Source organism: Pseudophryne corroboree, chromosome 2 (assembly GCF_028390025.1).
Source record: "Pseudophryne corroboree isolate aPseCor3 chromosome 2, aPseCor3.hap2, whole genome shotgun sequence".
Classification (NCBI taxonomy): Eukaryota; Metazoa; Chordata; class Amphibia; order Anura; family Myobatrachidae; genus Pseudophryne; species Pseudophryne corroboree.
Genome location: NC_086445.1, coordinates 875241220 through 875268922, shown reverse-complemented (window position 1 = coordinate 875268922; position 27703 = coordinate 875241220). Strand labels below are relative to the sequence as shown.

Sequence of the window (27703 nt, the reverse complement as noted above, 5' to 3'; positions counted from 1 at the left end):
TTACTTACTTGCCATTCTATATGAAAGAAAAATATTCACCACAGAGACAGAATATGTCTTTTAATATGTTTATTTAACTCTATAGTACAAATAGGGGTGTTAAATACAGACCTAAATTCATTAGTTACATTATGATATTTTTCCAACTCACCCCAATTATTTTAAGGCCAAATATTAAAAGTTATGTTTTAATACTAGCAATTATATTGAACTAATTGACTGATCACATTGTAAAAGAGTGCTCCAAAAAAAGCAATCTTCTGTTTTTCTGACAACAGCCAATTATTATTATTATTATTATCATTTATTTATATGGCGCCACAAGGGTTCCGCAGCGCCCAATTACAGAGTACATATGCACATAATCAAAACAGTGACTTACAGTTGAAATCAATTTTGGACAAGTACAGGGTAACTAAGCATAACTACACCAGTAAATGACAGAGATAAGTTCCAGGTGGCCCAAAAACTGTGATTTGGGCAGTTGAGAATTATTAAAGAAGAAAAGGGTGAGCACATGAGGGAAGAGGGCCCTACTCGTGAGAGCTTACATTCTAGGGGTAGGGGTAGACAGACAGGGGTGACACAGATGGGGTACATAGAGAGCATGGAACAGGGGGTTAGGATGAGATTTGGCTGGGTTTGGTAAAGAAATGGGTCTTGAGAGCCCGTTTGAAGTTTTGTAGAGAGGTGGTGAGTCTGAGGGGGAGAGGTAAAGAATTCCAAAGGAAGGGAGCAGCACGTGAAAAATCTTGGAGATAGGAGTGGGAGGAATTAATCAGGGGACAGGAGAGGCGGCGTGCATTAGCAGAGCGAAGAGGACGGGTGGGAGAGTAAAGGGAGATAAGGTCAGAGATGTAAATGGGAGAGGATTGGGTGAGAGCTTTGTAAGTGAGAGTGAGAAGTTTGAATTGGATTCTGAAGGGGAAGGGAAGCCAGTGAAGGGCTAGTATGAGAGGGGAGGTGGATGTAGTGCGTTTGGTGAGGAAGATGAGCCGAGCAGCAGCATTGAGGATAGACTGGAGTGGAGAGAGGTAATTGTCAGGGAGGCCAGTTAGGAGGAGATTACAGTAGTCCAGTCTGGAAATAATCAATGAGTGAATAATGATCTTAGTGGCATCCTGGGTGAGAAAAGGTCTGATCCTGGAAATGTTTTTGAGATGAAAATGACAGGTTTGTGAGAGGTGCTGAATGTGTGGTTTGAAGGAGAGGGAGGAGTCAAGGATTACACCAAGACAGCGTACTTGGGGGCTAGAGGAGATAGTCGTGCCATCAATGGATAATGAGATTGTGGGAGGTGAGGTTGTGCGAGAGGGTGGGAAGATGATCAGCTCAGTCTTAGATATGTTGAATTTAAGAAAGCGCTGGGACATCCAGGAAGAGATAGCAGAAAGACAGTTAGAGGCACGAGTGAGGAGAGCCGTGGAGAGATCAGGGGAGGAGAGGTAGATTTGAGTGTCATCAGCATAGAGGTGGTACTGGAAATTAAAAGAACTAATGAGTTCACCTAAAGAGGACGTATAGAGAGAGAAAAGGAGAGGCCCAAGAACAGAACCTTGGGGGACACCAACAGTTAGTGGAAGTGGGGGCGAGGTAGCATCATGAGAGGAGACAGAGAAGGAACGATCGGAGAGGTAGGAGGACAGCCAGGAGAGGGCAGTATCACGTAGACCAAGAGAGTGAAGGATTTGCAGAAGAGGGTGGTCCACAGTGTCAAAAGCAGCAGAGAGGTCAAGAAGAATAAGCAGAGAGTAGTGGCCCTTAGATTTGGCGGCATGGAGGTCATTGCAGACTTTTGTGAGGGCAGTTTCAGTGGAGTGGAGAGAGCGGAAACCAGACTGGTATGGGTCAAGCAGTGAGTGAGAGGAAAGAAAGGCAGTAAGGCGATTATAGACAATACGCTCAAGAAGTTTGGAGGCAAAGGGGAGGAGAGAGATCGGTCGATAGTTGGAGAGAGTGTTAGGATCAAGGGTAGGTTTTTTAAGAATAGGGGAGACAAGAGCATGCTTGAAGGCAGAGGGGACAGTGCCTGATGAGAGGGAGAGATTGAGAAGGTGGGCAAGATGGGAACAGGCAGAAGGGGAGAGGTAGCGAAGGAGGTGGGAGGGGATAGGGTCGAGTGGGGAGGTTGTGCGGGGGGAGGAGTGTATGAGGGCCATGACTTCCTCACCAGATACTAGGGAGAAAGATGTCAGAGTTGGTAAGAGGGTAGGGGAGGGGTGGCAAAGGATGGGTGGTGGCTGGTTGCTGGACTGGTGGGATGTGATGTCCTGACGTATGGAGTCAATCTTGGATGTGAAGTAAGTGGCAAAGTCAAGAGCAGACAATGAGGAAGGGAGAGGAGGTGGTGGTGGGCAGAGGAGGGAGTTAACAGTGGCAAAGAGGCGCCGGGGGTTGGAAGAGTGGGTAGAGATGAGGATTTTGAAATATGATTGTTTAGCAAGGGAAAGGGCAGCACTGAAGGATGAGAGCATGAATTTGAAATGGAGGAAGTCTGCTTGAGAGCGTGATTTCCTCCAGTGTCGCTCGGCAGTACGTGAGCATTTTTGTAGATATCTGGTGCATTTGGTGTGCCAGGGTTGAGGTGTTGATCTGCGAGGGTGAATAGTGGTTGGCGGAGCAACAGAGTCAAGGGCTGAAGTAAGAGATGCATTGTATAGAGATGTGGCTTGTTCAGGGCATGTGAGAGAGAGAAGAGGAGAGAGAAGCGAGTCAAACAGGGAGGATAGGGATGAGGTGTCAATAGCCTCAATATTACGCTTAGTGATGGTAGCCTTAGGAGGGAGAGATGGGGGAGCAGAGATAGATAAGTTGAATGAGAGCAAGTGGTGGTCAGAGAGGGGAAAAGGGGAATTGGAGAAATCAGAAATAACACAGCGGTGAGTGAAAACCAGATCCAGTGAGCTCCCGTTCACATGGGAGGGTGAGGAGGTCCACTGGGAGAGACCAAGTGAAGAGGTGAGGTTAAGGAGTTTAGAGGCAGGTGGTTTTGTGGGGTTATCGATAGGGATGTTGAAATCACCTAGGATAATGGTGGGAATGTCAGAAGAGAGGAAGTGAGGTAGCCAGGAAGCAAAGTTGTCGAGGAATTTAGAGGAAATGCCAGGTGGACGGTAAATGACAGCAACTCGAAGATTAGTGGGTTGGTAGAGGCGAATTGCATGGACCTCAAATGTAGAGAATGTAAGAGATGGTTCTGGAGGTATAAGTTGGTATGTGTAGCTTGAGGGTAAAAGGATCCCAACACCACCCCCATGACGACCCCCAGGTCGGGGTGTGTGTGAGAATGTAAGGCCCCCAGCCGAGAGAGAAGCAGGAGAAGCGGTGTCATAGGGTGTAATCCAGGTTTCAGTAATGGCCAGGAGGTGCAGGGAGTTGGATATGAAGAGGTCGTGAGTGGGGGTCAATTTGTTGCAAACAGATCTGGCATTCCAGAGTGCACAGGATAGGGGGTATGAGTTTGTTGGAGAGATGTGAATGAGATTATCTGGATTGCTATGGCGTTGAGGTAAGCTTGATGGGGAAGGAAGGGATAAAGAGGGTGAATTGATGGTGCTGGGGCCTTGGCTAGGAAGGGAGACTGCAGGAGTGAGGCAGGGAGGGGGTGCAGTATGATACTGGTGGAGGAGAGGTGAGGAGACAGGCAGAGGAGGGAGAGAGCAGGGTTGAGTGCTGGGGTATAAATGGTGTGAAGGGGCAGAAGTGAATTGCAGTGGGGAAACAGAAGAGGAGGGGAAGGGAGGCAGACAGAGGAGAGGAGACAGCATGAGATGTAGGAGACTGGGAGAGAGGGATGGGTGGGGACAGAAAAAAGGAATAGGAAGACGAGGATTAATGAGGGATGTTGCCAGCCTGGCCATAGTGTGGATGGGGTAAATAGTGGTAGCAAAATGAGAGTAGGAGGAGGAGTGGTGGCTGAATAAGAGAGCAGTGAAGTTTGCAGAAATAAATTCAATGTTAAACTGTCGTTATTATCTACAGGTAACAGTAAATCAAATATTTGCTGATGTTAGTTGGAAAATTACACAGTGTTGGCAAACTGCAAGTCAGTGTTACTTCATTAAATATGCTTCTCAGTGACCCATTTGTTGTCCAGGTGTTTGCAGGGTCAGAGTAGAAGTTGCAATGCAGGTGTTTGTGCAGAAAGTGAATGTATAGTTTTCCAAATAAGTGAGGTTTGGAGAATATTAGGAGTAAACAAACATTTGTAGCTGCAGTCCAAGTATTGGGGTTTGTGTTGTTTTTTTGTGTGCAATTGATGGTGCTTCCTTTCAGTTTCCGTCCAGTAGAAGTCCAGTAAAAGTCACAGATGACACCCTTAGAAAGTTTCTCCCTTTGAAAGCTTTCACCCCACACTGAATCAGCTACGCTGTTTCAGCTAGACTACCAATGGACTAAGTGTAGGGGTTGAACATTTTCTAAGACACTGGCATAAAATGCATTAATTGCGTACGGCAGTTTGACTTGTTACAGTGATACAGAACATATTATTTTGATCATGATATCGTTAGATTGTATTTTTGCTGTATAATCCATGATAATAGAAATTGAAAATAGATTCCTCTATTATTCTTCAATCTATTAGAGTACGTTTGTTCAAATGAGCACAACCTATGCAGCGTTCTATCAACTGTCAAATCTGTGACCACGAAGACTAACCTCGCCTGGATGTCACCACGGGCAGCATCATGGTGGGCGATCCCAATAGAGTAGCAGAGTGCACTGTGCAGACCAGAAGCAGGAGAGGAGCAGAGGAGGCTAGCATTTCTTGTGGGTTTTTCTCTTACGTCCTAGAGGATGCTAGGGTCCACATTAGTACCATGGGGTATAGACGGGTCCACCAGGAGCCATTGGCACTTTAAGAGATTGAGAGTGTGGGCTGGCTCCTCCCTCTATGCCCCTCCTACCAGACAGTTTAGAATATGTGCCTGGAGAAGCCGGTCACAGCTAGGGGAGCTCTACAGAGCTTTCCTGGAAAAGTTTATTTTTAGAGTTTATTATTTTAAAGGCAACAGCCTCCCTGCAGCGAGGGACTAAGGAGGGGAGCAGTGTCCGCTCTTCGGGGTCTGAGCCACTGTCTCCGCTGACTGGACACTGAGCTCCAGAGTTGTAGGATCATTCCCCGCCACAGGGGACTGCTCGCCCCAGCAGCATGCTGCCAACCCCTTACAGAGCTGAAGATGTGGTGAGTGAGACACCGACCCCCTCTAGCAAGCGGGGGGCCGGTGTGAAGATGGCGGTGCGGGGAGGGATAATACTGCGCTCCTGAGAAAGCTCAGGGGCGCCCTGGGCCAGCGCTTACCCCCTACACTGGTCCAGAAGTCTGTCTGGGTCCGCGGATCTCTGCCAGCACATTTTCCTCAGGCCAGTATAATCTATGAAGAGCGGGAAGACAGCGCCATTAAGGGGGCGGAGCTTCTCAGAGCGACCCAGCCGCATTCCAGCACCATTTTCCTGCCTGCACAGCGCTGAGAGGAAGAACACAAGTCCCTCCACAGCAACTCCAATATCTGTACACGGTACCAGGGGGTTGTAGAAGGAAGGGGAGGCTGTAATAAGACTGTGTGTCCTATTAAGGTGCACAGTCAGCGCTGACAAGGGGTCTCCCTTTGCTAAAAGCGCTGTGCGTGGGTTGGCTCCAATCTCTGTGTCTCTCTTGCCGTTCTTAGGGGGGGGAACTCTGCCTGCCCTCACGTGTGTGTGTGTGTGTGTGTGTGTGTGTGTGTGTGTGTGTGTGTGTGTGTGGACTGTTTGGTGGTCTCCTTTAGCTATGTCCAGGGACACTGTTTCATATGCTGCAGAGGATTTATCCTTCCAGGATACCGATTCTGACACTGGAGCCTCCAGCACACTCACCGTGCACCTCACTGTTTGGGAAACCATCCCTTGTATGGAAAAGTACCTCTCTCTAATGCCGGGCACTAAGAGCCGCACCCAAAAGGAGAAAGAACGGTGCCGCACAGAAGTAAAGATGACGCAGGACACCGGCTCCAGCGCCACACTGACTGACCCTGCTGCTGTTCCCTGCGAGGAGACTACCTTACATTCAGCTGCAGCGGATCTCTCTGAGGGTGAGTCTTTGACTCCCCCAGCCTACCTGACACTCACAAACACCACTTGGACTCTCCAGTCACATACAGGTATGTGGTCAGCGCTGTTAGAGCGGCCATTAGTCCCCTGTTGAAAACTCAGACTGCAGATATCAATAACGAAATCTCTCACCTGTCTAAGCGGATGCCTGACATTGAACACAGATTGGGAGACACTTTTTCAGATGTGGCTGATTTAAAATCTTCCATCTCCAAGACTGAGAAAGAGGTCCTTATGTTACAAAACAAAGTCCAAGACTTAGAAAATCGATCCCTCAGATGTAATCTCAGGATCATTGGGCTCCCGGAGTCAGTTAAAGGGCAGGAACTATTTGATTTCATCCGTATCACTTTACCTCAGCTACTCAATATACAAGACAGATGCTCTGATTTAATTATCGAAAGAGCTCACAGGCTGGGTCCTCAGCGACCACAAGAGGGCAATAGACACAGAGCAGTGGTTTTCAAATCCCTAAATTACCTACATAAAGAGCTTTTTTGGACAGCCTCACGCAGGAATAGAAATATTGTGTGGAATGGCTCCAAATTACTACTATTCAAGGATATTCCCCCAAACTCACGAATACAAGAAAAGACACTGCATCCTTATGTTCTAGATTATTTCATGACGGACAGAAGTTCACCCTCTTATAGCCCGCTATTCTACGCCTATATAATGGCACATCATATAAAGAATTTCTATATGTCCATGATGCGGAGGCATACCTACAGGAACGCAATGAAGATGGTGGTCACGCCCACGAACTGTCTGACTGTGATTGATTAATATTCCTTTATAGCTGTATCCTCTGTGGGGCGAATGTTCCCGTTTCCTTTTTTCAATGCAACCAAGCATCTTTACCAATCTCAGCCTCTGATATTATTGCGAATCCGCAAGGCCGCTATGTATTTCTCTAACGTCCTAAGTGGATGCTGGGACTCCGTAAGGACCATGGGGAATAGCGGCTCCGCAGGAGACAGGGCACAAAATAAAAGCTTGAGATATCAGGTGGTGTGCACTGGCTCCTCCCCCTATGACCCTCCTCCAAGCCAGTTAGATTTTTGTGCACGGCCGAGAAGGGTGCAAACTAGGTAGCTCTCCAGAGCTGCTTAGAATAAAAGTTTAGTTAGGTTTTTTTATTTTCAGTGAGTCCTGCTGGCAACAGGCTCACTGCATCGTGGGACTAAGGGGAGAAGAAGCGAACTCACCTGAGTGCAGAGTGGATTGGGCTTCTTAGGCTACTGGACGTTAGCTCCAGAGGGACGATCACAGGTTCAGCCTGGATCTTCAGATGCATCAACGGATAACCCTGTCGCCAAGGACAAGGGTGTCTCTCCTGTGGTGGCTTCAGAGGGCTCATCTACTAGAGGGCCGCAGATTTGGCATTCAGGATTGGATCCTGGTAACCACGGATGCCAGCCTGAGAGGCTGGGGAGCAGTCACACAGGGAAGGAATTTCCAGGGCTTGTGGTCAAGCATGGAAACATCTCTTCATATAAACATTCTAGAACTAAGGGCCATTTACAATGCCTTAATTCAAGCAAAACCTCTGCTTCAGGGTCAGGCGGTGTTGATCCAGTCGGACAACATCACGTCAGTCGCCCACATAAACAGACAGGGCGGCACGAGAAGCAGGAGGGCAATGGCAGAAACTGCAAGGATTCTTCGCTGGGCGGAAAATCATGTGATAGCACTGTCAGCAGTGTTCATTCCGGGAGTGGACAACTGGGAAGCAGACTTCCTCAGCAGACACGACCTTCACCCGGGAGAGTGGGGACTTCACCCAGAAGTCTTCCACCAAATTGTAAACCGTTGGGAAAGACCAAAGGTGGACATGATGGTGTCACGTCTAAACAAAAAACTGGACAGATATTGCGCCAGGTCAAGGGACCCTCAGGCAATAGCAGTGGACGCTCTGGTAACGCCGTGGGTGTACCAGTCAGTGTATGTGTTCCCTCCTCTGCCCCTCATACCGAAAGTATTGAGAATCATAAGAAGGAGAGGAGTAAGAACTATACTCGTGGTTCCGGATTGGCCAAGAAGGTCTTGGTACCCGGAACTTCAAGAGATGCTCACGGACGAACCGTGGCCTCTACCTCTAAGACAGGACCTGCTACTGCAGGGGCCTTGTCTGTTCCAAGACTTACCGCGGCTGCGTTTGACGGCATGGCGGTTGAACGCCGGATCCTGAAGGACAAGGGCATTCCAGAAGAAGTCATCCCTACTCTGGTAAAAGCCAGAAAGGAAGTAACCGCAAAACATTATCACCGCATTTGGCGTAAATATGTTGCGTGGTGTGAGGCCAAGAAGGCCCCTACACAGGAATTTCAACTGGGTCGTTTCTTGCATTTCCTGCAAACAGGACTGTTTATGGGCCTAAAATTAGGGTCCATTAAGGTTCAAATTTCGGCCCTGTCGATATTCTTCCAGAAAGAACTGGCTTCAGTACCTGAAGTTCAGACATTTGTGAAAGGGGTGCTGCACATACAGCCTCCTTTTGTGCCTCCAGTGGCACCTTGGGATCTCAATGTTGTGTTGAGATTTCTAAAATCACACTGGTTTGAACCATTGTCTACGGTAGATTTAAAATATCTCACGTGGAAGGTGTCGATGCTGTTGGCCTTGGCTTCAGCTAGGCGTGTGTCAGAATTGGCGGCTTTATCATGTAAAAGCCCTTACCTAAATTTTCATTCTGACAGGGCGGAATTGAGGACTCGTCCTCAATTTCTACCTAAGGTGGTTTCTGCATTTCACATGAACCAACCTATTGTGGTACCTGCGGCTACTAGGGACTTAGAGGACTCTAAGTTGCTGGACGTTGTCAGGGCCTTGAAAATATATGTTTCCAGGACGGCTGGAGTCAGGAAAACTGACTCGCTGTTTATCCTGTATGCACCCAACAAGCTGGGTGCTCCTGCTTCAAAGCAGACGATTGCTCGTTGGATTTGTAGTACAATTCAGCTTGCACATTCCGTGGCAGGATTGCCACAGCCAAAATCAGTAAAAGCCCATTCCACAAGGAAAGTGGGCTCATCTTGGGCGGCTGCCCGAGGGGTCTCGGCTTTACAACTTTGCCGAGCAGCTACTTGGTCAGGGGCAAACACGTTTGCTAAATTCTACAAATTTGATACCCTGGCTGAGGAGGACCTGGAGTTCTCTCATTCGGTGCTGCAGAGTCATCCGCACTCTCCCGCCCGTTTGGGAGCTTTGGTATAATCCCCATGGTCCTTACGGAGTCCCAGCATCCACTTAGGACGTTAGAGAAAATAAGATTTTACTTACCGATAAATCTATTTCTCGTAGTCCGTAGTGGATGCTGGGCGCCCATCCCTAGTGCGGATTGTCTGCAATACTTGTATATAGTTATTGTTACAAAAAATTCGGGTTATTATTGTTGAGCCATCCTTTCAGAGGCTCCTTTAAATTTATCATACTGTTAACTGGGTTCAGATCACGAGTTGTACGGTGTGATTGGTGTGGCTGGTATGAGTCTTACCCGGGATTCAATATCCTTCCTTATTATGTACGCTCGTCCGGGCACAGTATCCTAACTGGCTTGGAGGAGGGTCATAGGGGGAGGAGCCAGTGCACACCACCTGATATCTCAAGCTTTTATTTTGTGCCCTGTCTCCTGCGGAGCCGCTATTCCCCATGGTCCTTACGGAGTCCCAGCATCCACTACGGACTACGAGAAATAGATTTATCGGTAAGTAAAATCTTATTTTTGCACTCTTACTATTGCTTACTATTTTATTTTCAGGGAGGACTGCTGGCAACAGTCTCCCTGCTTCGTGGGACTGAGGGGGCAGAAGTAGGAACCAACTTCCTGAATAGTTTCATGGCTCTGCTTCTGGCTGACAGGACACCATTAGCTCCTGAAGGGTACTGAACGCTAGCTGTGCCTAGATGCTCACTCCCACAGCACACCGTCACCCCCTTTGCAGAGCCAGAAGTCAGAAGACAGGTGAGTGTTAGAAGAGAGATCTTCAATCAAGGTGACGGCTAAAGTTACCGCACAGCTGGCGGGAGCGCAGCGCGCCATACAGCCCACACAACACAGGCACTGCAGGGCGTGGGGGGGCGCCCTGGGCAGCATGAAACCTTATAAAACTGGTAGAAAAGGGGCATAAGATGCCGAGGCACAGCCCTACCCCCGCCAGTATAAATATAGTCATCAGAATCTCTGAGGATAAACGCGCCATTGCGGGGGCGGAGCTTCCTCCTCAGTCAGCCAGCACACTGCTCAGCACCATTTTCTATCTCTCTCCTCAGGCTGCAGAGACAACGCTGGTCCTCCTCCACTACTGAATACAAGTATCAGGGTGCACAGTGAAATTGGTGCTTTTATATTGTGTATTTACATTATAAAAAAAACACTGCATGTCAGTGGGCATTTTATGTTTCACAGGCATTGTGTTACTGGCGCTGGGTTTGTGAACTGGCTGCTCCTATCTGTGTCCTTCTGACAGATTTTACTGTGGGTCTGTCCCCTATAAGTCCCGGAGTGTCTGTGGTGTGTTTGTGCACGTGTGTGACATGTCTGAGGCAGGGAGTTCTTCCCCTGAGGGAGCCATTTTAGGGACACAGAGTTGTAATGTGGTGGCGCTGCCGGCACACCACGAGCCTGAATGGGTGAAAGAAATATGTGATAGTGTGAATCATATCAGTAGGAGATTAGCTAAGTCTGAGTCTCATGCAGAAAGCTGGAGAAAATCAGTGGAAAATTTGATTTTTCTGGGTTCTGCCTTTTCATCCGCAGACGACCCCTCTGGGTCACATAAGAGACCGTTTGCAAACATTGTACATACTGATACCGACACAGACTCTGATTCCTGTGTCGACAATAGTGATTCCAGGGGGATAGATCCCAAATTGCCAAAAAGTGTACAATATATGATTGTTGCTATAAAGGAGGTCTTAGAAGTTACGGAAGCCTCTACTGTATCTCAGGAGAAGGCTTATTTCTATAAGGAAAAGAAATGTAAGGTAACTTTCCCTCCTTCCCACGAGCTAAATACTCTTTTTGAGGGAGTTTGGGTGAATCCCGAAAAGAAATTTCATATTCCCAAAAGGATTCAGATTGCTTATCCTTTCCCATTAGAGGACAGGAAAAGATGGGAGTCACCCCCGGTGTTAGACAGTGCACTGTCAAGGTTAACAAAAAAGGTGATTCTCCCTGCACCTGGGACAGCTTCACTAAAGGAGCCGGCAGACCGCAAAATGGAGACTACGTTAAAATCTTTATATGTGGCCAATGGTACACTGCTCAGACCCACCATTGCTTGCACGTGGGTGAGTCGTGCTATCGAAAAATGGTCAGATAACTTGTCATTGGAAATTGACACAGTTGATAGAGACGAGATACTCCTAACGTTAGGTCATATCAAAGACGCTGCCGCATACATGCTTGAAGCTATGAAAGATATTATTATTATTATTATTATTATTACATTTTATTTATAGGGCGCCACAAGTGTTTCGCAGCGCCGTACAAAGGACAGTACAGGGAGACAAAACTTAGCATAACAGTAAATAAATAACAAAAATGGAGTGCAGGTAACAAAGAGCAACACAGTTCTCAAAACATAATACAGCTTAGATGAAAGTAGCGAAGGAGTAATCATTGTACTACTTGGGGCTGGCGGCCATAGATAGAGATGAGCCTTTACCAGCAGGAGAGAAAGCAGGTAAAGATGGTCGCTGAGTGAAATGTGTCAAGAAGAGGGTTTAGACAAGAGGAAAGAGGGCCCTGCTCTGAAGAGCTAACAATCTAGTGGGGAGGGGCAACAGACAGATGACATGAGGTGCAAGCAAGCAGGTAGAAGCCTGATGGTGGTATGCGAGCAAAGCAGAGATGTCCAAGGCATGGGGCAGGGGGATGGAGGAGCAGCCTAAGGACTAGGTTATGCATTGGAGGGGTACGCTTTGATAAATAGGTGGGTTTTCAATGCCCGTTTGAAGCTTTGTAAGGTCGGGGAGAGTCTAATGGAGCGGGGGAGCGAATTCCACTGAAGGGGTGCAGCACGGGCAAAATCCTGAACTCGTGCATGGGAAGCAGTGACCAAGGCAGAGGAGAGGCGACGGTCATCAGCCGACCATAGTGGGCGGGAGGGAGTATGAAGGGAGAGGAGGTTGGAGATGTAGGGAGCAGTGGAATTAGAGATGGCCTTGTATGTGAGGGTGAGGAGTTTGAAGAGGATTCTGTAGGGGAATGGGAGCCAGTGTAGATTTTGTTGAAGGGGAGTGACAGATGTGGAGCGGCGGGAGAGGAAGATGAGCCTAGCTGCAGAGTTGAGGACAGATTGGAGGGGAGCGATGTGGGAGCAAGTGAGGCTCTTGGGTTCAGAAGCCGCTACCATGGCAGTATCGGCTCGGAGGGCGTTGTGGATTCGCCAGTGGAATGCTGATGCAGATTCCAAAAGAAATATGGAGGCTCTCCCGTATAAAGGTGAGGCCTTGTTTGGTGATGGGCTGGATGCGTTAGTCTCGGCGGCTACTGCAGGTAAGTCGACATTCTTGCCTTATGCTCCTACACCAGCGAAAAAGACATCACTCTCACATGCAGTCCTTTCGGCCCAACAAATACAAAAAGGCCAAAGGTTCCCTCTTCTTTGCAGGTAGAGGAAGGGGAAAAGGAAAGAAATCCGCAGGGTCTCCCGGATCACAGGAGCAGAAGTCCACCTCTGCTTCTGCCAAATCTGCAGCATGACGCTGGGGCTCCCTTTGGGAGTCCGCTCGGGTGGGAGCACGTCTGAAACTTTTCAGTCAAATCTGGATTCAATCTGGCCTGGACAGCCTCACGCAGGAATAGAAATATTGTGTGGAATGGCTCCAAATTACTACTATTCAAGGATATTCCCCCAAACTCACGAATGCAAGAAAAGACACTGCATCCTTATGTTCTAGATTATTTCATGACGGACAGAAGTTCACCCTCTTATAGCCCGCTATTCTACGCCTATATAATGGCACATCATATAAAGAATTTCTATATGTCCATGATGCGGAGGCATACCTACAGGAACGCAATGAAGATGGTGGTCACGCCCACGAACTGTCTGACTGTGATTGATTAATATTCCTTTATAGCTGTATCCTCTGTGGGGCGAATGTTCCCGTTTCCTTTTTTCAATGCAACCAAGCATCTTTACCAATCTCAGCCTCTGATATTATTGTGAATCCGCAAGGCCGCTATGTATTTTGCACTCTTACTATTGCTTACTATTTTATTTTCAGGGAGGACTGCTGGCAACAGTCTCCCTGCTTCGTGGGACTGAGGGGGCAGAAGTAGGAACCAACTTCCTGAATAGTTTCATGGCTCTGCTTCTGGCTGACAGGACACCATTAGCTCCTGAAGGGTACTGAACGCTAGCTGTGCCTAGATGCTCACTCCCACAGCACACCGTCACCCCCTTTGCAGAGCCAGAAGTCAGAAGACAGGTGAGTGTTAGAAGAGAGATCTTCAATCAAGGTGACGGCTAAAGTTACCGCACAGCTGGCGGGAGCGCAGCGCGCCATACAGCCCACACAACACAGGCACTGCAGGGCGTGGGGGGGCGCCCTGGGCAGCATGAAACCTTATAAAACTGGTAGAAAAGGGGCATAAGATGCCGAGGCACAGCCCTACCCCCGCCAGTATAAATATAGTTATCAGAATCTCTGAGGATAAACGCGCCATTGCGGGGGCGGAGCTTCCTCCTCAGTCAGCCAGCACACTGCTCAGCACCATTTTCTATCTCTCTCCTCAGGCTGCAGAGACAACGCTGGTCCTCCTCCACTACTGAATACAAGTATCAGGGTGCACAGTGAAATTGGTGCTTTTATATTGTGTATTTACATTATAAAAAAAACACTGCATGTCAGTGGGCATTTTATGTTTCACAGGCATTGTGTTACTGGCGCTGGGTTTGTGAACTGGCTGCTCCTATCTGTGTCCTTCTGACAGATTTTACTGTGGGTCTGTCCCCTATAAGTCCCGGAGTGTCTGTGGTGTGTTTGTGCACGTGTGTGACATGTCTGAGGCAGGGAGTTCTTCCCCTGAGGGAGCCATTTTAGGGACACAGAGTTGTAATGTGGTGGCGCTGCCGGCACACCACGAGCCTGATTGGGTGAAAGAAATATGTGATAGTGTGAATCATATCAGTAGGAGATTAGCTAAGTCTGAGTCTCATGCAGAAAGCTGGAGAAAATCAGTGGAAAATTTGATTTTTCTGGGTTCTGCCTTTTCATCCGCAGACGACCCCTCTGGGTCACATAAGAGACCGTTTGCAAACATTGTACATACTGATACCGACACAGACTCTGATTCCTGTGTCGACAATAGTGATTCCAGGGGGATAGATCCCAAATTGCCAAAAAGTGTACAATATATGATTGTTGCTATAAAGGAGGTCTTAGAAGTTACGGAAGCCTCTACTGTATCTCAGGAGAAGGCTTATTTCTATAAGGAAAAGAAATGTAAGGTAACTTTCCCTCCTTCCCACGAGCTAAATACTCTTTTTGAGGGAGTTTGGGTGAATCCCGAAAAGAAATTTCATATTCCCAAAAGGATTCAGATTGCTTATCCTTTCCCATTAGAGGACAGGAAAAGATGGGAGTCACCCCCGGTGTTAGACAGTGCACTGTCAAGGTTAACAAAAAAGGTGATTCTCCCTGCACCTGGGACAGCTTCACTAAAGGAGCCGGCAGACCGCAAAATGGAGACTACGTTAAAATCTTTATATGTGGCCAATGGTACACTGCTCAGACCCACCATTGCTTGCACGTGGGTGAGTCGTGCTATCGAAAAATGGTCAGATAACTTGTCATTGGAAATTGACACAGTTGATAGAGACGAGATACTCCTAACGTTAGGTCATATCAAAGACGCTGCCGCATACATGCTTGAAGCTATGAAAGATATTATTATTATTATTATTATTATTACATTTTATTTATAGGGCGCCACAAGTGTTTCGCAGCGCCGTACAAAGGACAGTACAGGGAGACAAAACTTAGCATAACAGTAAATAAATAACAAAAATGGAGTGCAGGTAACAAAGAGCAACACAGTTCTCAAAACATAATACAGCTTAGATGAAAGTAGCGAAGGAGTAATCATTGTACTACTTGGGGCTGGCGGCCATAGATAGAGATGAGCCTTTACCAGCAGGAGAGAAAGCAGGTAAAGATGGTCGCTGAGTGAAATGTGTCAAGAAGAGGGTTTAGACAAGAGGAAAGAGGGCCCTGCTCTGAAGAGCTAACAATCTAGTGGGGAGGGGCAACAGACAGATGACATGAGGTGCAAGCAAGCAGGTAGAAGCCTGATGGTGGTATGCGAGCAAAGCAGAGATGTCCAAGGCATGGGGCAGGGGGATGGAGGAGCAGCCTAAGGACTAGGTTATGCATTGGAGGGGTACGCTTTGATAAATAGGTGGGTTTTCAATGCCCGTTTGAAGCTTTGCAAGGTCGGGGAGAGTCTAATGGAGTGGGGGAGCGAATTCCACTGAAGGGGTGCAGCACGGGCAAAATCCTGAACTCGTGCATGGGAAGCAGTGACCAAGGCAGAGGAGAGGCGACGGTCATCAGCCGACCGTAGTGGGCAGGAGGGAGTATGAAGGGAGAGGAGGTTGGAGATGTAGGGAGCAGTGGTATTAGAGATGGCCTTGTATGTGAGGGTGAGGAGTTTGAAGAGGATTCTGTAGGGGAATGGGAGCCAGTGTAGATTTTGTTGAAGGGGAGTGACAGATGTGGAGCGGCGGGAGAGGAAGATGAGCCTAGCTGCAGAGTTGAGGACAGATTGGAGGGGAGCGATGTGGGAGCAAGTGAGGCTCTTGGGTTCAGAAGCCGCTACCATGGCAGTATCGGCTCGGAGGGCGTTGTGGATTCGCCAGTGGAATGCTGATGCAGATTCCAAAAGAAATATGGAGGCTCTCCCGTATAAAGGTGAGGCCTTGTTTGGTGATGGGCTGGATGCGTTAGTCTCGGCGGCTACTGCAGGTAAGTCGACATTCTTGCCTTATGCTCCTACACCAGCGAAAAAGCACGTCTGAAACTTTTCAGTCAAATCTGGATTCAATCTGGCCTGGACCCATGGGTCTTACAAATAGTGTCCCATGGGTACAAACTAGAGTTTCAAGACGTACCCCCCCCATGCCGATTTTTCAAATTGACCTTGCCAGCTTCTCTTCCAGAAAGAGAGGCAGTAACAACGGCAATTCAATAATTATGTCAGGATCAGGTCATTGTCCTGGTACCCTTGTCACAGCAAGGAGAAGGTTTTCATTCAAGCCTCTTCGTAGTTCCGAATCTGGTCGGCTCGGTCAGACCGATTTTTAAACCTGAAAAATCTAAATCTCTACCTGAAAAGGTGGAAGATGGAATCCCCAAGGGCAGTGATTTCCATTCTGGAGGAGGGGGACTTCATGGTGTCAGTAGACATAAAGGATGCTTACTTGCATGTTCCCATTTATCCTCCTCACCAAGCTTATCTGAGATTCGCAGTACAGGATTGCCATTACCAGTTCCAGACGTTGCCGTTCGGACTCTCCACGGCACCGAGGGTATTCACTAAGGTGATGGCAGAGATGATGGTCCTCCTTCGTCAAAAAGGAGTCAATATAATTCCTTATCTGGACGATCTCCTGATAAAAGCGAGATCCAGGGAACAGTTGGTGCAGAACATCGCACTCTCCCTGTCAATACTCTAACAACACGGTTGGATCATGAATTTTCCAAAGTCACAGTTGGATCCGACGACAAGATTGTCCTTTTTAGGGATGATTCTGGACACAGCAGTACGGAGAGTATTTCTTCCAGTGGAAAAGGCTCTGGAAATCCAGAAAATGGTCAAACAAATATTGAAACCAACAAGCATGTCGATCCATCAATGCATTCGGTTGTTGGGGAAAATGGTAGCGGCCTACGAGGCCATACAGTTTGGCCGATTATTCCAGAGTATTCCAGTGGGACCTGTTGGACAAGTGGTCCGGATCCCACCTACACATGCACCGGAAAATAATCCTGTACCCCAAAGCCAGGATTTCGCTCCTGTGGTGGCTACACAGTTCTCACCTACTAGAGGGACGCAGGTTTGGGATTCACGACTGGGTCCCCATAACCACATATGCAAGTATCCGAGGCTGGGGAGCTGTCACACAGGGGGAAAGCTTCCAAGGAAAATGGTCAAGTCAGGAAGCCTGCCTTCACATAAACGTTCTGGAATTGAGAGCCATTTACAACGGCCTTCTACAAGCGGTACATCTTCTTCAAGATCATTCCGTGCAGATCCAGTCGGACAATGTAACAGCAGTCGCGTACATAAACAGGCAGGGCGGAACAAAAAGCAGAGCGGCAATGACAGAGGTAACAAGGATTCTCCTCTGGGCAGAAAGACATGTGAGAGCTCTGTCAGCAATTTTCATTCCGGGAGTAGACAACTGGGAAGCAGACTTCCTCAGCAGACACAATCTCCACCCAGGAGAGTGGGGCCTCCACCAAGAAGTCTTCGCAGAGGTGACAAGTCTTTGGGGAGTTCCTCAAGTAGACATGATGGCATCTCGTCTAAACAAGAGGCTTCAGAGATATTATTCCAGGTCGAGAGACCCTCAAGCAGTAGCAGTGGATGCACTGGTGACCCAGTGGGTGTTTTGGTCAGTATATGTTTTCCCTCCACTTCCACTGATTCCAAAAGTTCTCAAAATAATAAGAACAAGAGTTTAAGCAATCTTCATTGCCCCAGACTGGCCAAGGAGGGCTTGGTATCCAGATCTTCAGGAGTTGCTCATAGAAGATCCTTGGCCTCTTCCTCCTCGAGAGGACCTACTACAGCAGGGGCCGTGTGTGTATTAAGACTAACCGCGGCTACGTTTGACGGCATGGCTGTTGAGCGCCGGATCCTAGCCCGAAAGGGTATTCCCAAGGAAGTCATCCCCACTCTTATTCAGGCCAAGAAAGGAGTAACGTCTAAACATTACCACCGTATTTGGAGAAAATATGTGTCTTGGTGTGAATCCAAGAAGGCTCCTACGGAAGAGTTTCAATTGGGACGTTTTTTCCATTTTCTGCAGGCTGGTGTGGATGTGGGCCTTAGATTGGGGTCAATCAAGGTCCAGATTTCGGCCTTATCAGTTTTCTTTAAAAAACAATTGGCCTCCTTTCCAGAAGTTCAGACGTTCGTGAAAGGGGTTCTGCACATCCAGCCTCCATTTGTGCCTCCAGTGGCACCATGGGACCTTAATGTGGTGTTGCAGTTCCTTCAATCAGATTGGTTTGAACCTCTGCAGGAGATAGAATTGAAGTTTCTCACTTGGAAAGTGGTGATGCTTTTGGCCTTGGCATCCGCAAGGCGGGTGTCTGAGTTGGGGGCCTTGTCTCACAAGAGCCCTTACCTGATCTTCCATGAAGATAGGGCAGAGTTAAGAACTCGTCAACAATTTCTTCCAAAGGTGATTTCGTCCTTCCACATAAACCAACCTATTGTGGTGCCAGTAGCTACTGACACTTCCACTGAGTCAAAGTCTCTAGATGTGGTTAGAGCTTTGAAGATTTATGTCGCAAGAACAGCTCGGTTACGGAAAACAGAGGCTCTGTTTGTCCTGTATGCTCCCAGCAAGATTGTGTGTCCTGCTTCTAAGCAGACTATTGCGCGCTGGATCAGAGGGACAATTCAGCGCGCTCGTTCTACGGCAGGCTTCCTGGTACCGAAGTCGGTGAAGGCCCATTATACTAGGAAAGTGGGCTCATCCTGGGCGGCTGACCGGGGCGTCTCGGATTTACAACTTTGCCGAGCAGCTACTTGGTCAGGGTCAAACACATTTGCTACATTTTATTAGTTGGACACTTTGGCCGATGAGGACCTCAAGTTTGGTCAATCGGTGCTGCAAGATCATCCGCACTCTCCCGCCCGTACTGGAGCTTTGGTATAACCCCATGGTACTGAAGTGGACCCCAGCATCCTCTAGGACGTATGAGAAAACAGGATTTTAATAACTGCCGGTAAATCCTTTTCTCCTAGTCCGTAGAGGATGCTGGGCACCCGACCCAGTGCGTACTTTACCTGCAGTTTGTTCATTATAGTTACACAAGTTGTGTTACATTTGTTTTCAGCATGTTGCTGCAAATGGTTCATGCCTGTTGGCGTGTGTTATGTTGAATGCCATGTTGTGCGGCATGGTTGAGGTGTGAGCTGGTATGAATCTCACCATTAGTATAAAAGTAAATCCTTTCCTCGAAATGTCCGTCTCCCTGGGCCCAGTTCCTATAACTGAGGTCTGGAGGAGGGGCATAGAGGGAGGAGCCAGTTCACACCCCTTGAAAAGTCTTAGAGTGCCCATGGTTCCTGCGGAACAGTCTATACCCCATGGTACTGAAGTGGACCCCAGCATCCTCTACGGACCAGGAGAAAAGGATTTACCGGTAGGTATTAAAATCCTGTTTTCATCTTTGCTTCTCCCGAAAATCTCCTGTTCAACCATTGAACCTATTGTACTATCAGACCATGTGGTTACCTGGGTCTCTATGTATTTGACTCAAGAAAAGGGTGATTATATAATCTGGCGATGTCCCTCTTCACTAGCTACCTCCACAACGCTGATTAATGCTGTACAAAAAGCATGGGATGATTTTGCGATATTTAATGCTGACACGTCTGCCTCTGACCCAATACTATTTTGACAGGCCTCAAAAGCTACAATTAGAGGGGTGATTATTTCTTTATCGTCCACCCATAAAAGGGAATTGTCGGACAAGTTTCTTTCTGCTCAGGCCTTACTCGCGCAAGCCTGTCAAGTTTATAAATCTAATCCTACACCTCCTCATAGATTAAAATATACAGAAGCACAGACTACTTTTGAAGGGTTCCTTGCAAAAATGGAAGCTTCACACATTTTCCCTAAAAAAATTTACTTTTAATAAATATGGTAATAAATCCAGTAAACTCCTTTCTAACTTGCTTAGAGGCCAACGATCCCCCGCTACTATACAGCCTCTCAAGCAGCAGGATGGTTCACTTTCAACCTCTAATGTTTCCATAGCAAACACTTTGAGACATTTTTGAGGACCTATACTCCGCACCATCTTTGCCTCCTAACTCCCAGATGTGTGGCGATTTTTGGAATGATTTATTGCTTCCTCAGTTGTCTGATGATGACGGTGTCACACTGACGTCTGATATTTCCCCTCAGGAGGTGTCCTCAGTAATTTCTTCCCTTAAACAGGGCAAAGCCCCTGGTCCAGATGGATTTTCCTCTGAATACTATATACTCCTAGCCCCAAAAATTGTACCTATCCCTACCTCGGTTTATAATGTAATACTGTCCTCTGGAATAATGCCCCCTCATTTTAACACTGCTTTCATTCGGGTTTTATCTAAGCCGGGCAGGGACCTGTCTTATCCCGGATCCTACAGACCCATTTCTTTATTGAATTTAGATTGTAAAATTTTAACAACGATCCTACCATAAATACTGAACTTGATACTCCCTTCCGTGATTCACCGGGATCAGATGAGTTTCATTAAGGGTAGAAACCCCATAACTAACATTAGACGACCAAGGGCAATACTTTCACTAGATGCCGAAAAAGCTTTCGACATGGTGCACTGGGATCACCTTTTTTACACCGTAGATAGATTTGCCTTCCCAGATAAATTTCTTTTTTTATTAGAACGTTGTATACAAACTCTTCCTCTCACATACTCTGTAATGGCCTTGTGTAAGCTCCATTTTCCATTCAGAAGGGAACAAGACAAGGGTGCCCATTATCCCCACTTTTATTTGCCATAGCCCTTGAACCCCTAGCCACTTCCCTATGCCCATCACCTCTATATCAGGGCATTGTTATACGTGATATTGATCTCCGTGTATCACTATTTGCGGACGATATGTTGCTATTCTTATCGAATCCAGCACACTCTGTCCCTATAGCGTTGGATGTTATATCGCAATACAGGTTGAGTATCCCATATCCAAAATGCTTGCAGAAGTATTTTGGATATCAGATTTTTCGGTATTTTGGAATGATTGCATACCAAAATGAGAAATCATGGCGATGGGACCCAAGTCTAAGCACAGAATGCATTTATGTTTCATAAACGCTTTATACATACAGCCTGAAGGTCATTTTAGCCAATATTTGTAATACCTTTGTGCATTAAACAAAGTCTGTGTACATACACACAATTCATTTATGTTTCATATACACCTTATACACACAGCCTGAAGGTCATTAAATACAATAGTTTTTATAACTTTGTGTATTAAACAAAGTTTGTGTACATTGAGCCATCAGAAAACAAAGGTTTCACTATCTCAGTCTCGCTAAAAATATTCCGTATTTCGGAATATTTGGACATGGGATACTCAACCTGTACAGTGCTTTTTCAGGCTATAAGATCAATATTACTAAATCAGAATTATTGATTTTGCAGGGCCCTCCCCTCCGATTTTGGACACTAAAGGTTCCCCATCGGTTAAAATGAATGACTCTTCACTAAAATACTTAGGCATTCACATTCCTAATGATCTGAATGAACTTTACCATACTAATATTACACCTGCAATCGCATATATGGACAAAAACACTGGGAGACTGGCATAACCTGCCTCTCTCTATGCTAGGTAGAGTTGAGGTGGTGAAATCAATTTTTTTCCCGACACTGACCTATATCATGCAAATGTTACCAGTACAATTGACTAAAGCTGATGTTAAACGTATTTCACATATATGTTCACAATTTAAGAAATTCTTAATAATTAGATTTTTAAATACACTTATGATGCATGGTGGATAGTTATGTCTAAGTTGGGTCATAACCCTCGCAGGACCTTTTGGATAACTATTTGGGGTAATCCCATGTTTACACTGGGTATGGACAGTTCTGCCTTTGTACAAATTCGACATAAAGTTCTTAAGGCCATTGCACAGGTCTTCGACCCGGGAGGCAATATTATTCCCTTCTCTCTCCTCCAACAAACCTATAACCTTTCCAATAACTGCCTCTTTGCGTATTTACAATTACAACATTACATCTCTACTTTACCGACACGTTTGACTCCTGGCCCTAGCCCAGACCCTTTCTTATCAATTTACACGAAATTCCAGTCCCACCGTTATAAAGCTAGAATGGTATATAAGGAATTACTTAAACCACTATTACTCCAGCATGGACATCAACCACAGACGCTTGGAAGAAAGATATTCCTTTATTGACACAGGACCTCACGTTATTCATATATTTCCATAGAGTTCTACGTACAGTACATTGCGCTACTTCACAAGAAGTTCATGTGAAAGTAATATATAGAGCTTATATCTCAGGCCCAGAGAAGTCACTTTGACGATGCAGAATCCGGAAGATGTCCGAAGTGTGGCCATTATGCAGCCACTCTTCTACATAATCTGTGGACCTGCGGATGCATTAAGAAATTCTGGTACAAAATGATTAGTTATATTAATACTTCTTTCTCTTTCCATGTATCATTAGATCCTGCAGCCTTACTGTTCGCAAATTTTGACTCTTGGAGGATAGTCAGGGCCGGCGCTACCATTAGGCAGCTACCTATGGGCGCCGACACTTCAAGGGCGGAACTGAGTGGGAAAAAAATTAAGTCTGTAACAATGTGGGTGCTGCCTCCCCCTCCTGCGTCGCTCGCTGCCTCCCCGCCCCTCTTCCCCCGACCTGTTGAGCGGCATCGCTGCTGCTGGAGTCCGAGGAGGAGGCAACGATCGGGGGCAGCACTTTCACCTGGGGAGAAAGTGCCGCCAACCACTAGCTGATCTGCCCTCCCTGCCAGTGGCCTGACCAGTGCGGCGGAGAGTCCAAGCCCAGCAGGAGTCCGAGGAGGAGGCCACGATCGGGGGCGGCACTTTCACCTGGGGAGAAAGTGCCGCCAACCACCAGCTGATCTGCCCTCCCTGCCAGCGGCCTGACTGGTGCGGCGGCGGCGGAGAGTCCAAGCCCAGCAGCCACTACCCCATACAGGAGTTCATCTTCAAGGGCTAAATCTGCTGGCTGTCCAACCTCATTGAGTGCCACAGGATCAGCCAGAAGGACAGACAACCACGGTCAGTGTCTTGCACCTCAGCTGGCTGTCATTCATTTGACCAGCAGGAGGTCCTGCAGCAGCTGCACCTCTCTAGTGACTGAGAGGTGTCAGCTGCCTCAATAACATGCCAAACTGTGTGACTATATAGTGTGTATAGAATATATATATATATATATATATATATATATATAGAATAGAAGGATGTTCGGCACTCCTTGTTACGGGATGTATATGGTGCCCGGTGCCCTCCAATGCAGAATGCAAATGTGATATATAGCGGTTGGTAGGCGGCACTCATAGGACTTTAAATCAATCATATACTGGAAACCAGATAGAGCTACGTTTCGATTTAATAAGAATCGTCGTCAGGCATAAAATACATACATATGAAACATACCTTTATAGATACAGATAACACCGTGCTAGCGTGTTGGCCGGACGGCCGCCGGAAACTGCCATCACGTCATCAATTCCGTTCCTCCCAATGATAGACGTGTAGAGAGTGAGACAGGATAGAGCCTGTTACCAAGGTTACCCTAACAACAGGAAACAAAAGCATAATAGAACCGTAGTTATCTCGAATTTGGCGGCCGTGTGTTAGAAAATAGTTATGCATCATTAATGTTTTAGGCTGCACAAAATAAATAATCTATAATAGAGAATATATATTGCAAACAATGGGGGTCATTCCGAGTTGTTCGCTCGCAAGCTGCTTTTAGCAGCTTTGCACACGCTAAGCTGCAGCCTACTGGGAGTGAATCTTAGCTTATCAAAATTGCGAACGAAAGATTAGCAGAATTGCGAATAGACACTTCTTAGCAGTTTCTGAGTAGCTCCAGACTTACTCGGCATCTGCGATCAGTTCAGTCAGTGTCGTTCCTGGTTTGACGTCACAAACACACCCAGCGTTCGCCCAGACACTCCCCCGTTTCTCCAGCCACTCCCGCGTTTTTCCCAGAAACGGTAGCGTTTTTTCACACACACCCATAAAACGGCCAGTTTCCGCCCAGAAACACCCACTTCCTGTCAATCACACTACGATCACCAGAACAAAGAAAAAACCTCGTAATGCCGTGAGTAAAATACCTAACTGCATAGCAAATTTACTTGGCGCAGTCGCACTGCGGACATTGCGCATGCGCATTAGCGACTAATCGCTCCGTTGCGAGAAAAAAATAACGAGCGAACAACTCGGAATGACCCCCAATAAAAGTACTTCTACTAATTAAATAAAGCAGTTGAGAGTCATTCATTCATTTAGTCCATGGGGAGCTACAGTGTTCAGACGATATATCCAGCGTGCTTCTAGCTGGAGCAGAGCTCTTGCTCTGTCACCCCCCCGTTTTGTCTCAGTAATTTGGTCAAGCATTTTATAGCACAGGGCAGACAATGTGTGTCTGGCCGACTTAAAGTGCTTGGCCACTGGTTGATCTATTTGTTTTCCCTCTAATATGAGTTTAATGGCACTTCTATGCTGTGCCATTCTTTCTCGGAACTGACAGGTGGTTTTTCCGATGTATAGTAAGTCGCAGGGGCAGCGGATGCAGTATATTACATATTTGGATGTACAGGTTAGGACCTTATTGATTTTAATTCTTTCACCGCAATGCGGGTGTAGGATGGTATCACCAGTTTCTAAATAGAGGCATGTTGTACACCCAAGGCATTTGTAATTGCCTGGTTTCTTGCTCAAAAAATGCGGTGCTGTGTTCGATTTGAAGTTGGAAATATCTGTGTGGACTATTTGGTCCTTGATATTACGTCCCCGTGTATAACAAGGTAATAACGGGGTCCCCTTGAGAGCAGGCAGATCTTGGTCGTTTTGTACCATCGGCCAGAATCTTTTCGTACGTGAGATCAGATGGTTGGTGGCTGTAAAAAAATTATTGATATATACAATGGACTGAGTGGTTTTAGTGTTTTTTTCTGTGATGGTGTTGCCAATTTTAGGCGCTTCCATTGCTTGCTGTCTTGCTCTGATTAAGAGGGAATTAGGATATCCCCTTTGTAAGAATTTTTTTGTCATGATGTTCATTTGCTGAAATTCATCCTCTTGGTTGCTGCAAGTCCGTCGAACTCTTAAGAACTGTGAGTACGGGAGTCCCTTCTTGAGTGAGGTTGGATGGTGACTAGATGATGACAGTAAATTATTGCAGTCGGTTGGCTTACTATATAAAGAGGTATGCAATATTTCGTTGTCATGACTAACATTAACGTCGAGGAAATGTATATTATGTTCCTGGATCTCAAATGTAAATTTGATGTTTACGTCCCGTATATTTACTTCCTCCTTCATGGAAATAAATTCTTGTTTAGATCCCGTCCATATCATAAAGATATCGTCGATGTAGCGAGTATAGAAGGCTATCTTGCTCCTATACTCATCTAGATCAAAGAACAGGTGCTGTTCTACGGTGAACATGAATGCATTGGCGTACACCGGAGCGGCCGCAGAACCCATAGCGCAGCCGAGTTCCTGCTTGTAGAACTCATTGTTAAACAAAAAATAATTTTTTGTCAGAGTCAGTTCCAATAATGAGAGAAAAAATATATATATCTGGACCTTCATAATGGGGATTATTGGAAATAAGCGTTTGAACAGCCCGTAGTCCCCTGTCATGTGGAATATTTGTGTATAGGCTACTGACATCGCATGTACAGAGCCAAAATGAGGGAGGGAGGTTACCTAGGTTCCTGAGTTTTTCCAGGAACATGCTGGTGTCCTTGAGGTAATGGGCCTGATTCTGCACGACTGGCTGCATATAAAAATCAATGTATTGAGATACATTGTGCAGCAGGGAATTGCGTGCCAAAATGATCGGACATCCAGGGGGATTAAGCCTATTTTTATGCAGTTTAGGAATGAGATTGAACAATGGGACAATAGATGTAGTATTAAGTAGGGCCCTCTTGGTGTCTGAATCAATAATGCCGTTGTCATGTGCAGTTGTCAACAAATCCTGAAGCTGCTGGAGATATATTTCAGTAGGATCTTTGTTAAGTTTAGTATAGACCAAAGGGTCGTCGAGGTGCCGATAAGCCTCTAGCTTGTAATCACTTAAATCTTGTATCACAATACCGCCCCCCTTATCGGCAGGGCGGATTGTGATATCTGTATATGTAGCCAGATCTTTAAGGGCATTAGATTCCTCTCTAGAGAGGTTATAACGAGCTTTGGGGGGATTCTTTTCCAGTAGTTCAATGTCTCCCAGTAAAGTCTTAGTAAAGACCTTAATGGTGGCATTGGTAGATATTGGGTCAAAATATGATTTTGGGCGTATAGGGCACCTTCGGTCAGCCTCATTTGGTGTAGGTGCTTTTCCGAAATGTTCCTTAAGGCGCAATTGCCTATTCAAACGTGTGAGGTCTATGCGGCTTTTAAGACCATCAAACTGATTGGTGGGGACAAAATTAAGGCCGCGTTGTAGGACTTTGATCTCCGATGTGGTCAAGGTCCTAGAGGATAGATTCTGAATCATTTCTTGTTTTTGGTGATCTTTTTTGCTTTGCCTTTGGCATTGACCTCCTCGTCTGGTTCTGTTTCTCCTCCTGTATCTCTCTGGGCCCGCGTCCGGATCCCTAAAGAGATGTGTTTGGTAGGTTTCTTTCTGCTAGTTGAAGCAGTATCCAAATCACTCTGTGATGTTCCACTGGATATATCTGTCTGCAATGGAAATCTTCTTTGTCCTCGTTGTTGACGGGGTCGGAAGCGTCGGGTTCCTGCTGAGGGGTTGGTGGCCCAGGTGTAAACCTTGTTTTCCTCATAATCACGTGTAACAGTAGAGAGCTTGTTAGACTTAAATTTAATGAGATCGGTGCGGTATTTTTCGATCTGTGAGGAAAGCTTGATGAGCCATTCGCCATTATCCACAGTTGTTAATATCGGCATAGATGTAGATTCAAGAGTTTTAATTTCGTCCCTTACTATGTTAAGTTCCCTAGTCGACTCCTCGATAACGAGGAGGATAAGGTCAAAAGATGCTTTATTGAGGACTGCTACCCATCTATGGCAAAAGTCAGAGTTGTGACGGCCTATTGTGGGCATGTTCCTAATCCTGAAACCACGTGGGATTTTTTTTGTCTCTGAAGTAATCCGGTAATGTCACTCCGTGTAAGTAGAAATCTACTTCACGTTTTTTTAGCTTAAGTAGCTGGATGAAGGCATTCTCTGGTGTATCCGTTCCCATGGCAGTAGCAAACTAGGCACCCGACAACCTGCTAAGTGGACGCTGGCTTCAGCATCCTAAGTCGGACATTTGTTTGTCGTTACACACCTTGACAAAGGGGCGGGTAAGCCCCGAAACGTCGGCTTTTTTGTTCACCTTGAATACAATTTTCTATTTTTGAAAAGCCTTGAGTGCCGCTGTCGTTTGTATTGGGACTCTATATATATATATATATATATATATATATATATATATATATATATATATAGTGAGAGGCGGGGGCCTGTTGATGAATTCCTCTGTGATGGGCAAGAAACTGTTCATGTGGCGTGAGGTTTTGATGTTGATAGACTGAAAATCTTTTTTCAGATGGCAATCTCTGAAAGAGGTGGTGACTGGGGTGGAAATGGTCAGCGAAGATCC

The 27703-nt window shown here is 46.5% G+C and overlaps 1 protein-coding gene across 1 annotated transcript; it reads right to left on the bottom strand.

Annotated features, from left to right (window-relative positions):
* Nucleotides 1-26593, bottom strand: LOC135021940 (uncharacterized). Its single transcript, XM_063953274.1, has 5 exons — nucleotides 25801-26593; nucleotides 25324-25523; nucleotides 2835-3356; nucleotides 643-2525; nucleotides 1-16 (listed from the first exon to the last, which is right to left on the bottom strand). The coding sequence occupies exons 1-5, from the start codon at nucleotides 26591-26593 to the stop codon at nucleotides 1-3; spliced, it is 3414 nt and encodes a 1137-aa protein (XP_063809344.1).
* Between the last annotated feature and the right edge of the window lie 1110 nt (nucleotides 26594-27703).

Excerpts from the sequence above, each read along its gene's own strand:
- LOC135021940 (XM_063953274.1), bottom strand. The coding sequence starts at position 26,593 with ATGATTCAGAATCTATCCTCTAGGACCTTGACCACATCGGAGATCAAA. Across the intron at positions 3,357-25,323 it reads TACATTTCCTCGACGTTAAT|ATTACTGAAACCTGGATTAC; the intron begins GTTAGTCATGAC and ends CACCTCCTGGCC. Across the intron at positions 2,526-2,834 it reads ATTCCCCTTTTCCCCTCTCT|CGACACTGGAGGAAATCACG; the intron begins GACCACCACTTG and ends CGTACTGCCGAG.